Here is a 15,663-nt window from a genome sequence, read left to right on the forward strand (position 1 = left end):
GAACCAAGCTGTTCAGGGCCTTTGCAGAGATCAATGCATGGGCTGCCTACATTCATGATTTCAAAAATATTATTTTGTGGGGCACTGTGAATGGGCTACAGTTTTCTGGAAGTTGGTTATATGTTGCACTGGGGTACTGACAGCATAAAGCATGAGGCTGGAGCTCATATAGTATTAATTCCTAAAGTAACTTCCTGGTTTATAGATTTAGGAAAATACCTAGATAAGCAAAACATAGATCATGATCTACTGGGAGATCTCTGGGCAATTTGCAGTAGACCAGCAAGGCTTTCTGACTTCCCATTGTTTATTGTTAGAAAGCCCATGCTCCTTTATTTCCTCTCTCCTAAAAAATTACCGTATTTTTCGCCCTATAGGACGCACTTTTCCCCCTCCAAAAATGAAGGGGAAATGTGTGTGCGTCCTATGGGGCGAATGCAGGCTTTCGCTGAAGCCTGGAGAGCAAGAGGGGTCGGTGCGCAACGACCCCTCTCGCTCTCCAGGCTTCGCGGACCTCTCCGCAAGCAGCGGGAGCGCTCCCGCTGCTTGCGGAGAGTTGTCTGTATGCCGAAGCCTGCGCGCGCTGAGATCAGCACGCCCAGGCTTCGCGGACCTCTCAGCAAGCAGCGGGAGCCAGCGCTGGGCTCTCACGGCTTGCAGAGAGCTGCCTGTTTGGGGGCTGGGGTCGGGGGAAGCTCGGGCCTCCCCCGCCGCAGCCCCGCGCCTGGGGGGGAAATAATTTTTTCCCCTTTATTTCCCCCCCAAAAAACTAGGTGCGCCTTATGGGACGGTGCATCCTATAGGGCGAAAAATACGGTAGGTGGCTGAGATGAAGAAAACTAAGGAGAAAAACCAGGAGCGGATTTTTGTGTATGATAGGTCTGTGAATTTAATTCTGGAACTGGAAACAAATTCCTGAACAGCATATGGGTTCCTTAATTCTAAACGCTATTTTACACTTGGTGCAAGTTAGCGGATATCAATATTCTAGTAAAAATAAAAGGACCCCAAGAACCAGAAGTCTGCCCACCCCAACCCTGAAGACCACTGGGTGAGGCTCCTGAATTGTGGCAGTGCTTATTTGCTCCTGGATATAGGTGGGAGATTCCTTCTTCAATAGGTATCCCTGGTATTCCTCTATGGGGTCCCTGAACAGTGGGCCTGCAAAGTGTGGTGTTAGGACCTTGCCTCCCAGCCTCTTAAAATGTAATCCAAGTTGTTTCAAGATGAAAACTAGGCCCTCATTTTGTTGGTGTACGGTATCAGAATGGTTTCTGAGGCTGCAGATGACATTAGGCACAATTGGGTTTACATGGAAAGTGATGCTATCAGCCGATGACCTCAGCCTCGGTGAAACACTCCGTAGATGTTCAGCCCATTCCTCCCCCCAGTAGGATTTTTCAGGTGCAAGCACTTCCTGTTTTTCATTCAAAACAATAGCATCTGTGTCAATGATCAGAAGTTTGGGGGAAATGCTGGCTCAGATATTTGAGGCCCTCTCTCAGCTACGAGTCAGGCAGGTGTGTGTCTGGGACCAGCCTGCCCTGCCTATTTCACAATCACCTTTTCCGTTAAAGATCAGTGAAAACATACACTCGGTAATCACAGACCGATTGAGTAATGCAACACTGAGTACATTTAGACACCGCTGTTTAAAGTTTTATTCCCATGTCAATTACAAGAAAGGAGATACCACAGGGGAAGAAGAGATGGTCTGAAGGCTGCAGGATCGGACCGGGGTTGGGGAGACTGAGCTAATGGCTATTATGCAGGTGCTCCATTGCTGGAAAAGTGGCCAAGACACAGTTGCTGCCTTGCCAAAGGCATTAAGGATGGGGCGAGAGGGGAGGGGGGTTGCAAAGTCACAACATCACCAGGAAACCGACAGCTCGAGAGGCTTGATCCAAGCTCCACCCCAGCATAACTTTCTGTCCTTGAAGTCGCAGCACAGCCACTCAGACAACATGAATTCAGTGCCATGGGCCCATGCTCACAGAGCCACCTCACAACCCAGACAAGAAAGGCACCATCGTCGCTTCAGGAGAATGGCAAAGACTTTCTTAGTGCAACAGGCATTTTAAGGTAGCATTCGGGTTTGGGTTTGCGATGAATTTTTAAATTGCTTTATTCTCTGTGTGGTTTATGTATGCCACTTAGAAATGTGAGTGTTTAAGTGGTATATAATGTCTCAAATAAAATAAGAAAAATCAACAGCAAAAGGGTTCTTGAACTGGGGTTCCACATTTCCACAAGTGTCTCAGGAACGTACAGTGTCATATCATCTGTCAGTCCAGCTCAGTATTGTCTACACTGACTGGCAGAAGTATTCCCAGGGTTTCAAACAGGGAGCTTCTCCCCAGCCCAATTTCCTGGATGGAATGTGTGCTTGAACTCTGATAATGCCTCTTGTTTCTCTGAATGGATGGTAGAAAGTGGTGTATGAGTGCTAGCCTAGTGCACTAAGGTAAACTTTTGCTCCACCCACTTCTGCCTCTGGTCCTGCCCACCTCTGGCATGTGGACCTCAAAGGTTGCCCAGAAGGGAATGTGGCCCTCAGGTTGAAACATGTCTCCCCCCCCCCACTCCTGGAATAACAGGAGAAAACCTTGAAGGCCACTTTTGTCAGTTGCACTGGGAAGGACACGGCTAAGAGTGTGGATACTCAACATGTTCAGAGGCAGAACAGGTGCAACAGGATGGGCAGAGTGGGTGAAACTGATCTTGCTCCTCCATTTAAAAACAATGAAAAGGATGCCTTAAACTGGAAGCAGCCATTGTCCGTTATGTCCTTTGGAGGTTACGGAAGTGTCATTCCATCCCTGCCTCTCTATGGTGAAACCACAAGAGAACAGGGCCTTCTCTGCAGTGGCTCCCCATCTGCGGAATGCTCTCCCCAGGGAGGTTCGCCTGGCCCCTTCATTATACACCTTTAGGCACCAAGCAAAAACGTTCCTTTTTAACCAGGCCTTTGGTTGACCAGATCAACATCCCATATCCTTTTAAAATGTGGCTCTTTTGGGGGGGGGGTATTATTGGGTTATTGCTTTTATTTTTATTCTATATACTGTGATCTTTTTATGTGAACCACCCTGAGACCTCCAGGTATAGGGCGGTATATAAATTCAATAAATAAATAATAATAAATATCCATGTTGCACTGGCAGACAAGCTCAGCGGAATACGGAAATGCCAAGGAGGTTTGAGCGGGGATTTGTTCCCCGACCCCACTTCCAGCTCACCCTCCATGTGTAGTGCACACCTCTAAAGCACCCCATAATTTAAATAAAAATTATTATTTTTAAAAGGGGGGGGGAGAGACAGGAGCCACCCCAGAGTGATGCATGAAGCTTAACCTTAAACATACTTTAGTCAAAGTTTGCATTTGGGAAAACAAACCTCGCACAGCCCGGAAAAGTAGCGCCAACATGATTACATGGTCCTCTGTACTTTAACGAGGCTCGGGCGAGCTCGCTTGTGACAACAGCCTACGAGTCAGAATAAGCAAAGGCCGGACAGCCAAAAAGATTACACAGTGGTTTTTCTGGCCACCAGCCCGCCTCGCTATCGCTGCGTTTATTTGCTTGGGATTGAGATAAGGTGACTCACAGGCCTTTTGGTGTATGCGTGTGTGTGTGTTTATGCACAAAGATCAAAGAGACAAGTGCAGCCGGGCCAAAACCCAGACCTTTATCTGTTTACAAAGGAAGACGGCGTACCTCCAGAACACGGTGTTCCTCTGCTGCCGAACAACAATATCCAGCGTTTAAACAGTGCTCTTCAAGGGATCAAAGCACTTTGATACAAGGTGGGTATGGTCTGAGGGCGGAACTCATCATTCAGTGGCTGAGGCATGTCGAGACACCCTAGCTACTGTGCAAATTGGGAGGGGGATCCCTATCACCCTTCAGATGTTGCTGAACTACAGCTCCCGTTATCCCTGGCCACTGGCCATGCCATCTTGGGCTGATGGCAATTGTAGTTCAGCAGCATCTGGAGCTCCCCAGCTCAGCAGCAAATTATTTTATTCGAAATATTTGTAAGCTGTACTTTCGCAGAAGATGTAACGAGGCAGTATGCAACTTAACAACATGATATTGAGATAACAGATGAAAAAGCATCAATAGTATCCTGGTGGAAACTGGAGGAAGGAAGGAAGGAAGGAAGGAAGGAAGGAAGGAAGGAAGGAAGGAGGGGGGGAAAGAAAAGAAAGAAAAAAAGAAGTACGTCTTCACATGCAGTTCATTGTTGAACTATGGAACTTGGTCCCACAAGAGACAGTGATGGCCACCAACTTGGATGGCTTTAAAAGAGGATTGGTTTAATTCATAGAGCTAAAACCTATCAATGGCTATGCTCTGCCTCCATGGTCAGAAGGAGTAATGCTTCTGAATAGCAACTGCTGGAATCCACAGGAGGGGAGAGTGGCTGTTCACAAGTCCTGTTTGCAGGTTTCCCACTAATATCTGGCTTGCCACTGTGAGCACAGGATGCTGGAATAGATGGAGCGTTGGCATGATCCATCAGGCTGTTCGTATGTTTTTAAAAGCATCATGGGGGAGGAAGGAGGGATTTTCAGAGAAGTAGCAGGCAGGCAGGGAACCACAGCTCAATGGTTATAGCAAATGCTGGGCACAAACAAGGTCCCAGGTTCAATCCTCACTGGTAGGACTGGAAAAGAATGTGAACAAAATCAAACAAATGCAAGCAAAACTAAAACTCTCCTCCAACCCTGGTCATGATATATTTACATGGGGTGCTGTGTTCAAAACTGCAAAAGGAAAGCTGCTGAGGGAAACCAAGCTTTTTTATTCAGCTTGACCACCTTCTCTTTAAAAGTAAGCCATTCTTGCCACTTATAATTTGTCCTCCCCTATGAAAGTCACCAAACACACACAGAGAGAGTTTTGCAAGGGAATGAATGATCTGCAAAACACAGAAGTAGGGAGGATAATCATCACAGCCTTGTTAGTTCAGAGAGGAATAAATAAGCAGATAAATGTCCATGTCCCACATCAGCTCAGCATTAAGCACCTCTGCCCCTATCTGTATGTGTGTTTATATAGACACACACTGTACTGGGCAGAATATAAGCCGCTGACAAATATAGGCTACACCCCTAACATGAGATCTCACTGAAAGCGAAAAAAAATATTGTAGGTCTCCAGTGATCTCTTGCTTTTTTCCATCTAAAATATATGGGCAATTTCTAGATTAGCTTCACAAAGAACAGTTCACTGGGCAGCCGGTACCCCCTGGTAAGAAGGGCAGGTGATCCTCATGTTAAATCATGGCTTCTCGGCTTATGAAAGAGCAGTCATAAGCCACACACAGGTTTTATACAAGCCAGATTTGTGCAGCTACATTTAGGTCAATATAATAGATGTATCATACAACACTTCCACAAGAAAATAAAGCAACCTTTCTGAAACATGGGATGCCCAGCACTAAGAATTAGGGAGCTGCACATTGAATGAGCACCCTGAAAGCTCCCTGTAGATCACAGTGCAATGCACACTAGTGGTTTTGCCGAGCAAGGCATTATCAAGACACCACGTTACTCCCCCTGCAGCCCCCCAGGCCGCTGAAGTGGATATACTTTGTTACACACAAAGGCTAAAAACATATACGTGCAATTACATAAACGTTCCAAATGATAGGATATCCTTGGCAATCTCAACCGCCAATTTGGCATCGTTGCCAGACATCTTCCAAGAGGTTAGGGGGGCCTGTAAAACCCAGCAAGACGCCTCTTGCCAACTAGGGTGCCAACTTGGCTGGTTAAAAAGTGGCTCAGCTGTCCTTTCTTTCCTTGTTGGCCTTTTGATGGCTATAAAGTTCACTCTCTGCCCTGCTATCTGAGCCAACTTTAAATTGCATACATTTAAATATATTACAGCCAAGCCAAAACTATCCACAGCTTTTTGTGAACACTGTCGAATACACTTCCTTTTCCTTGATGGTTTTTCAACACCCCTTATGAAAATATTCACCCATTCACTTACATTGCCTTCTTTTCCTCGCACTCACCCTCAACTCATCTTGCTTGCCTGCATGACATCAGGCTATTCATTCACTTACATTGCCTTCTTTTAAAAAGATAAGAATGCAAGAAGGGCCTGCTGGATCAGGCTGGTGGCCTGTCTATTCCAGCATCCAGCAAGCAGGATTTCAGCACAAGAGCCCTCTCCCCTCCTGTGATTTCCAACAACTGGTATTCAGAAGCACTGTTGCCTCCATGGTGGAAGGGCATAGCCATAATGCCTAGTAGCCCTCGATAGCCCTCTCCTCCATGAATTTCGCTTGCCTTCATCCTCAGTTGCCTTACTGACATCACGTCATCCTAATCATTATGAGATGACTGGTCAGGATTAATTTTGGGAGAAAGTTAACATGGTTCCCTCATGGTACCCAATGTATTTTTCCAGAAAATATCTGGGGGTTTGAGCACAGGCACTACCAGTATGTGTGTGACACATAGCTCCACCTCCTGTCTTCATTTGGCAATCCAGAGGGGTGATGAAAAAAACTATTAAAGAGGTGGCTGGAAGCAGTTTTAGGATGGCTGAACAAGCTGAAACTTAATCCAGATAAGACAGTGTTGTTGATTGGTTGCTTGGAAAACCACAGACCTAGTTTGCAATTTGGAAGAACAGATCCTTCAATACTTTGGCCATCTCATGAGAAGAGAAGACTCCCTGGAAAAGACCCTGATGTTGGGAAAGATGGAGGGCACAAGGAGAAGGGGACGACAGAGGACGAGATGGTTGGATAGTGTCCTCGAAGCTACCAGCATGAGTTTGACCAAACTGTGGGAGGCAGTGGAAGACAGGAGTGCCTGGTGTGCTCTGGACCATGGGGTCACGAAGAGTCGGACACAACTAAATGACTGAACAACAAAAGTTTGCAATTAATTGGCAATTAATTGGTTAGGGATGCCCACTGGGCATTCTCCTGGCCCTGGCACTATCTCTGAAGATGCAGGTGGCATATGTAGCTAGATGACCAGCTTTCTCTACCTTCCCTGTCACAGGCAGTATACCTTTGAACACCAGTTGCTGGGAATCAGAAGCGGGGAGTGTGCTGTTGCACTCAATTCCCGCCTGATGTCTTCTCACTAGAGCATCTGATTGGCCAGTGTGAGAAAAGGATGCAGGATTAGATGGCCCTTTGTCCTGATCCAGCAGGGCTTCACTTATGCCTGGTTCTCCAGCTCGAACTAGTTGGTTCCGGACCAAAACTATTGTAATTTCCTCTAGACAGAGCTCCGCCAAGACAGTCTACAACCATCAGATCATGCAGAACAAAGTCACCAGCCTGTTTCTGCATCAGTAATACTGGTCCCAAGCTCAGCGTACTGGCTTTAACGTTCAAAAGCTCTGAACTGTTTGCAACAGCGTATTTGTAGGAATGTCAACATCTTTATGAGTCTCCCAAGGCCCTATGATTGGCCTCAGAAGGCCTGCTCTCTGTGGCATTAAAAAAGTGAGGTTGGTGACTACCAGGTTCAGTGGTGACCAAACTTCTGTAACTCCCCATAAAACTTGATTTGTCTCCCTTATTTCATAGTTTTAAACAAGCCCTAAAGACCTTTCCATTTTTCCACTCCTTTCTGTCTGGTCTTTGACCACAATAAAGATAGATTGATTTTTCATTTTTCCACTCCTTTGATGACCTGTTGCTAGCTTCTATCTGTTTAAATTTGCTGCTGGTTCTAGCAATTTTTCTTATTGTTAATGAACTGTGAAATTATGTCATACCCTTTATTTGCCATATCATATCAGATAAAATAAAGTAACAACTACTATGACAACTAATAATTAACAGTTTCAATAATTAATACAGTTACAAGCCATTGTATCCATGAGAATTTTCAGCTAACTAAAATTAAATCCGATTGTCTTAAAGAGAAAATAAATGTCAATTATATCGTTCAAATAATCCCCATGACTGAATAAGGTTGAACTATGTCATAAGCTTTATTCCAATACTGAATAAAGAAATACTATTTCCCAATAAATAGGTGGTTGTGCTGCTTTCCCCTCTCTCATGCCGATCAAATTCAAAAGTTTGAGCAGACCAGATATTGGACTACAACTCCCATCATCCTTGATCATTGGCCATGCTGCCTGGGGCTGATGGGAGCTGTAGTCCATCTAAGCATCTGGAGGTACCACACTGGCTATCCCTGGTCTATTCAAAATTATTAACTAGAGGGCACCACACTGGCTGCCCATGATGTAATAGGATTTCAACCTACAATAGTAGCAATAAGCCAAAAAACAATTTCAATACCATCCATTGGTTTCTCTGGAGAATTTTAAAAGGGCGCTCTTTGCAAAGGTGGCAATCTGTTACCCAAAGGGTATGTACCATCCCAGAAGTGCCAAGGCAATCATTGCTTCATTGGACAAGCATTTTGAAATCAGGTCAGCTGAGAGAACAGGCACCAATACACCAGCATCTTCTACACTAACCTTTTGCCATTACAGTTTGCTTGTTTGACATTCCAGTCATGTGACAGTGAGGATGGACAATTTAGGCTTCTGTTTTTCATCCCCCCCCCCATCTTAAATCTGGTTCTCCACATTTCCACGTCAGTTAGCTCATTTTTTAAAAAATGAAAATTCATCAGCATTTTAGTGCAGACCTCTCCTAACATATACATTTCTGCATAGCAATTTTCCCTAATATAATGGACTTTTGTATGCTATTTTCACTAATATATACATTTAAATGCAACCTCTACCGTAGTACATGTTTGTTTGTTTGTTTGTTTGTTTGTTTGTTTGTTTTTTGCATGTATTACTTAACGGGTGAACTGCATTGCAAAATTCGGAGAATAGTAAATTTCAAAGGATGACATTGGTTCGGCTTGCACATTGTCTCAGAAAGTGTGAATGAGGTAGGTTCGCCTTTAAATGCAAGCTGAATCTAATTTCCCTCCCGTTCTTAACACTGACCCACCAAACCCAATGCTCATACTTTGAAAAACTGTTGGTTTGTGGGACTTGAGAGTGCAAACGCAGCCGCATTTTATCATCTTGTTAAACACACACACTCACAAATCTGTTAGAAAAACACACGAATCCATCTTAAATGGCCTTCCTCTGACTTGACTGCAAGACAAGCAATTTCCAAGGACACCCACATTGATTCCTCCAATTGCCAAGTCAGATAAAAAGCCTCGTGGTTTCTTATGCAACTTACTTTGGCTTCGGTCTCCCCGCGGTGTAACGTGTACAAGTGATGGACGGCACTTTGCGAAGATGACCAGGGGTGGGTCAGAATTTGGAAAACATGGAAATCGTGGCCCAGCGTGTCTGTCGTAACCAGTAGCATACCTGGAAGAAAGGAAACAAGGGGAGTCAGAGACACTCAGAACAGGGGGTTAATTTTTTATGACCTGTGGTCAAAACAAATAAATACTTTTGGATCTGATCTGAACAGACACCAAGAAAGAAGTTCATAGCATTCTGTGCAAATGAAACACATTGAAATAAATTGCTTATGTTGCTTACTTACTTACTTACTTACTTACACACACACACACACACACACACACACACAAACAATGGGATAATTTGCCATTGTCAGTTTCTCTCTGTTTCTCATTTTCCCCATCTTGAATTTACGTCTCCACATTTCCACATCAGTCTGCATATTTTTTAAATGAAAATTGATCGGCATTTTAATCATGCACATTTCTGCTAATACCAACATTTTTGTCTGCAATTTTGCCCAACATACAAATTTTTTCCCCAAAACAATTTCCCCCCAATACAATGCATTTTTGTACACGTTACTTGGCTGGAGAACCACGCAGTGAAATTTGAGAAGTATGAATTTTGAAGCACAACTTTGTTTTATTTCAGGTAGTTTCAGAAACTGCAATTTTTATTATTATTGTCAGAAACTGCAAATTAGGTAGACTCACCTTTAAATGTGAAGTGAGTTAAATCCCCCATCCCTACCCCCTCCTCCCGACCCTATCATCTCACTTCCATTTTACATACAGCAGTCAGAGCAATATAGAGAGGCCAGGACTAAATTTTATTCTTTGAATAAGAATCAAAGTCTCGTTAAAAAAAATAATGTTTTTCATCGCTGCAATGCTGGGGCGGGGTGTATATGCTGATTTAACAATGCAATGAAATGCACATTTGCTTGGAAGCAAATCCCATTATGTTCAATGCAGTTTACTCCCAAGTAAGAGTGCTTAAGATTACAGCCTGTCATCATCATCATTATTATTATTATTTATAATAATACACCCCATTCATTCGTAGATCTCAAGGCAATTCACAACATAGCAAGCCACCGATGAAATTGATTCATAGCACAGACCTCTAACCATGTCTACTGAGACCTAAGTCCTATTGAACTAAATAGGGCTTACTCTCAAGTAAGACGGATTAGGCCTGAAGCCTTAGAGCCTGAAGGTCTAACTTGTGCTTTTCTCTTTCTTCTTTTCAATGGAGTCATGGGGTCACAAGATGCACATTTCCAAGCTTCGCTTAAAGTGAGGGGTTAGGAAGGGTATGTACTGTGCAAAGTTCTAGCGTGAGATTCTCTTCCGTTAGGGATTTGGGGCATTCCATGGCAAAAAGTGAAAGCTGCAGAAGCAGAAAGCGTTATGGAAGATGTGATTTATTTGCCCAAGTTGTGTTGAGCTTCACGCCACAGCCAGGCCTGCAATTAAGTCTTTTCTTTCTTTCTTTTTGCGACTGCGTTTAGTCTCCTCCAAATGCTACATAATTACTGGGCAGAGGGTAAGTGAGTTGTCAGTGACTTTTGGAACACACAAAATTGCTGTCAACTGTGCAGAAGAAAACCATTCTTACTGTTTGAATTTGGCCTCCAAAATCTTCTGGCCCCCTTTTCTCCACAGATCCGAAGAGTCCTGATTTCCTCCCCTCTCCGCTTGCAAAAACAGACGCAAGCACGCACACTCTCTCACGTGCAAGTGTGTGGCAGCCAGCCCCAGGAGTCGTGGAACCGTTTAACTGTCCGCTGTCCCAGTCTGGTCTACTATGTTGAAAGCAACCTGTCCCGGGAAGCCTAGATTTTAGCAGAGTCTGACTGGATGTGCCATAAGCACTGGAATTTTAAGAAAAAGCTTGGAGACTGTAGTGGAACACAGCTAGACCAAAATGGGTTCCACATTTAAATAAAGGGAATTAACATTCTGCACCCAGAAAACTTGAGGTTTACAGATATTATCCATATATCTCCCTAAATTATCTAACCCTGGCACAAATTATTCAGTAAATTTGCCCAACTTAATTTATTCTGCACAATGTAGTCTGTCATGAGGCAGAGGAGGAGACTATGCAGAGAAATAAAGGGCCATAGCTCAGTGGGAGAGCATTTGCTTTGTGTGCGTAAGATCCAAGGTTCAATCTCTGGCATCTCATGGTTGGGACGGGAGAGACCCCTGCCATAAACCCTAGAGAGCTGCTGCCAGTCAGTGTAAACAATGCAGAGATGGATGAACCATTGATTTGTGTTCCTAAGATCTCAAGAAGGACAGCACCACCACCACTGGAATAATTCTGTCAACCTTCTCGCTTTTGTTTCAAGGCATTGCCCACACACTTTCAAAACCTCTCTGCAGCAATGAGGGCTAGAGGCTTTAAAAAAGGACGTCCGATATGGTGTCCCTAGTGTCAAATTCTGCACTTTTCCTGTGCTCCTGTAGCATTTCCAAAGACCCAGGCAGAAGGAAACGTGGTGGTCTGAGGTGATCTCTCTCATATATTAAGCTCAAGCGACTTCAGCCTTTCCTTGTCAAGACCACCATGCTGACTCCACATTAATTATTTCTTGGTTGTCAAAAGACAAAGTACATCCAACCAGATGTTTGAGAGGCTTCCATCCAGATGTACCATCTGGGAAGCCTGAGTTTCCTTGGCTAATGATTCAGATTCAAGGATGCTCTCAGATATACAGCCTCAGATATACAACCTGACCCTGTGGGTGCCAGGAAAAGCCTCTTACGGCACACCTGAGTCCACAGGGTCCATGTTGGCAACCCTTGCTATGGTTACCAAAGTGTGCTCAGGGGAGCCCTTTGCAATTTCCCACTCCATGAGAAAATCAACGATGGAGGACAAATTTCTTGGAAAGACGGGTTGTCCACACACTGCTGATCTTCCTCAGAAACGAAGTACTGTTGGGTGTTAAGGGTTGTACTGTTGACTCACAGAAAGTAAGAGCAAAGTCTGAACCAGGGGTTCCCAAACTACAGCTTCATTCAGTATGGATTTGTGATTTAAGAAGGGAGACAGCAGATTCATTGTGTCGAATATTCACATTTATTTTTAATTGCATTGTTGTTGTTTCTTTTATTTCTTGAATTGAATTTATTCCATTTACTGCAGTCGAGTTATAATACAATAAAGTGCAGTATATAAGAAATAAAAGAAGCAAGCAAAAATAGGATTTAAAAATCATACAGCATCTAGTGCAGCACGTTACAATTCCTGGAACAGGCAGAAAAAATCATTAATTGGTCTGCCAAAGTCCCTCAGCAATTTTCAAGTGGTCCATGGTGGGAAATACTGCTCTAAAGAACAGAGGTATGCCCCAGAATGCTTCCCAAGTGAAACAGAGGGTTTTTCTACGGAAGGTAAGTCAATGAAGAATGGAGACCTTGAGGGAGAAGTCTTAAAACACCCAGCCCTACGAGATTGTATTAATGAACCTGGCACAGGCACAGGCACACATGTCCTCCCTGCACTTCATGCAGGATTTTCCTTCTGAACTGCCAGGATTTGGTGGATCTGCCAATCTGAGCTTCTGCTCTTCCCCTCCCCCCCCCCTTTTCTTTTCTTTTTGGTAAGCCACAGGAAGTTTGTCAGAGCATCTCTTTCCATTTGCAAAGAGCTTCACGCTGATTTTGGCAAAGTAGACTTAAAATACTGCACCCTTTCTGCTAAGTTACCATGTCGGAAAGCCACCCATGTCGCAAAGGGAGGTTCTTTCGGTTTTATAGATCACATCCATATGGCGCAACCTTAACTCTGACCTGAGCAAGATTCATGGAAAGTAAGCCAAGAGGCATTCCTCACAAAGTCTACTGCCCACCCCTCAAAAAAAAACACCAAAAAAAACTTCACAGCCAGAAGAGTTTGGAACCCTCTGACTGCCCAATCAGGAGGGACGCAAGGATAATTTATTGTTAAGATGTTAACACTGGGTGCCATGATGCCTATAATCATTGATAGTCAATTTACAAAAGTATTTTTGTTGCCCTAATTACTATCAGAAGGAGGATTCAGAGTGCAGTGACGCAACTATAGAATTTTAGATTTTGGACAATAGTCCAATGAGGACACCCAGGGTGGTTTAAAAAAACAATTGCATCTATATCCTGCCTTTTTCCCCCAAGGAGCTCAAAGTGGTGTGAATGGTTCTTGCCCTAATGCCCACAACAACCCTGTGAAGTAGGTTAGATTGGGAGGCAGTGACTGGTCACCCAGTGAGTTTTGTGGCCAAAGCGGGATTTGAACTCTGGTCTCCTAGACCTGGCACTTTAACCACTGCACCACACTGTCTCTGATTTACACACGAGCTAAGTAAACTACAGCTTAGGTCCTCAGATTGTCAGGGGCCTCTAAATAGTCCCCCCCCCCTTTTAATACTAAATTTAAAGTTTTACATAATTAGTTTAAAATAATAATAGTTTTATATATTGCTTATATAATATATAATAGCTTATAATAATAAACACACAATTCTTGAGTAATGCTATGGAACCTCTTAAACTTGACATAGCATAGGGTCTCAGCATAACCTATTACACTCCCATTTTTTAAAGCTGGTAATGTGTGTTCATTTACTTCAAAACGCGGTAAACCAATCCTACTGCATTTTTCCACCCCCTACTGATTTTGCCCTGGACTTCTGCTGTAAAGTCCTTCCCAATGCCAGAGCATTGCTATGCAGATGAAAGGAGAGAGGATTTTGGAGATAGCGGATGGTTTAATTCACACTGGCTCCTACGGTGTCCAATGGGATAGAAGGAACAGGCTGCAATCTAGGAGAATGGTTGGTAAGGGGACAAAACTGGCTTCTTATCCCAAACACTGGGGTAGGAATGAGGTTCAGGAAATAACACTACATTCCAACCCCCAAAAATATGATAATGTGATGTCAGATGATGTGTGTATGGCTAACAAACACACTTGCAAAACTGCTGAAGTCAGTCATATCCTCTGTGCAATATATACACAAACTTGCAGTGAAGTCTGCTCAGGGACACACACACACTCTAATATGTTTTCCTGGAATTAGACGTAGGCAACCTTCAAATAACATATAGCCAAACCATTAAACATGTTCACTAAGGAAAACTGTAGACATCCGGTTGGGGCCACCCACGTTAAAAAGCTGGCGTTCTTTAGGGTCCCCTCGTGCCACATGGTGATTCAACCAAGGTGGGGTGGCGGAAAGAGAGGGGTGGATTGCCATGGAATATGGGCCCGCTTCACCCCCATAAAGCTAAGCCTTAATGCAAGAATGCAAAGGACTCTCAGTGAAACTGTAAAAAGGCATCACTGCACTGCCAAGAGAGAAATTCACTGAACAAGCACGTCCATCAACATTAAAAACCCGTGCCCAAGATTCACAGATTCAATGGCTGTAGCTCATACATTGCTTGCACAGGGTCCCAGGTTCAAACCCTGGCATCTTCAGCTAGGACTGGGAAAGGCTGACTGAAACCCAGGAGATCTGCTGCCAGCCATTGTCAAAAATACTAAGCTAGGTGAGCCAAGGGTCTGACTCAGCATAAGGCAGCTTTTTGGACTTCCCAGCAGCTGCCTCTTTGAGCTTTCTTGGACCACCTGGAAGGGGATGGGGAGAGAGATTGTAGCCTCCAGTGGCAACCAAAGGACCTTTGCCACACAGGTTATCGACTGAATCCTGTGCAGCCAGCAACAGAACAAGGAACAAGGAATGTGCCACACCCAGAACTTTTAACTCGGTGCTTTCCAAGCAATTGAGTCCATTTGCACCTTCAACCGTCAGTCCTCAAATCACCGTGCTTCTTCACACAGCAGGTAGTTAAAACTATGGAACTTGCTCCCACAGGTGTCAGTGATGTCCACTAACTTCAATGAATTTTAAAAAAGGATTAGATGAATTCATGGAAAAGGCCCTAGATGGCTAGTAGCCATGATAGCTGTGCTTTGCCTCCTGTCAGAGACAGTAATGCTTTTGAATACTAGTTGCTGGAAACTGCAGGAAGGGAGAGGGACTAGATGAGTCATTTGGTTGATCTAGTGGGCTCTTCTTATGTTCCCTTGTAGAAGATAACTGTAACTGTAATTTAATGAATGGTTCGCAACATGTTCTGAACACCTTCAACGACCAGAGGAAATCCTTCAACTATGTGAAGAAAGAGGCACAGCTGCATCTCCTATCTTGAATTCTGTGAATGGATCAGCGACCGGTGAGTTTTCAGTCACGCTCAGATATGTGGCTCCACCAGCTGCGGAATGCTAAAAGGAGCTGCTGCTGTCCCTCTTCTGAACTGCCGGGAACACTTTCCCCAGATGAAAATATCTGAAATGAATTGGAGGCTCTCGGATAAATTACCATTGCGCCATATGGGTTCTGCCTGTTGCCTTTTCCCTGCTGTTGCTGAGAAGAGACCCCTCC

At 44.2% G+C, this 15,663-nt stretch overlaps 1 protein-coding gene across 5 annotated transcripts in view; it reads right to left on the minus strand.

Annotated features, from left to right (window-relative positions):
• BCAS3 (BCAS3 microtubule associated cell migration factor) overlaps window positions 1-15,663 on the minus strand; it is a 459,527-nt gene that overhangs the window by 329,914 nt on the left and 113,950 nt on the right. For all 5 annotated transcript variants that reach the window (XM_053366622.1, XM_053366620.1, XM_053366618.1 and 2 more), the window contains exon 14: window positions 9,208-9,341. In XM_053366622.1, the coding sequence (XP_053222597.1) occupies window positions 9,208-9,341 (134 nt within the window). The remainder of the gene's footprint in view (window positions 1-9,207; window positions 9,342-15,663) is intronic.

The sequence above is a fragment of the Podarcis raffonei genome, chromosome 15 (genome assembly GCF_027172205.1).
Source record: "Podarcis raffonei isolate rPodRaf1 chromosome 15, rPodRaf1.pri, whole genome shotgun sequence".
Lineage (NCBI taxonomy): Eukaryota > Metazoa > Chordata > Lepidosauria > Squamata > Lacertidae > Podarcis > Podarcis raffonei.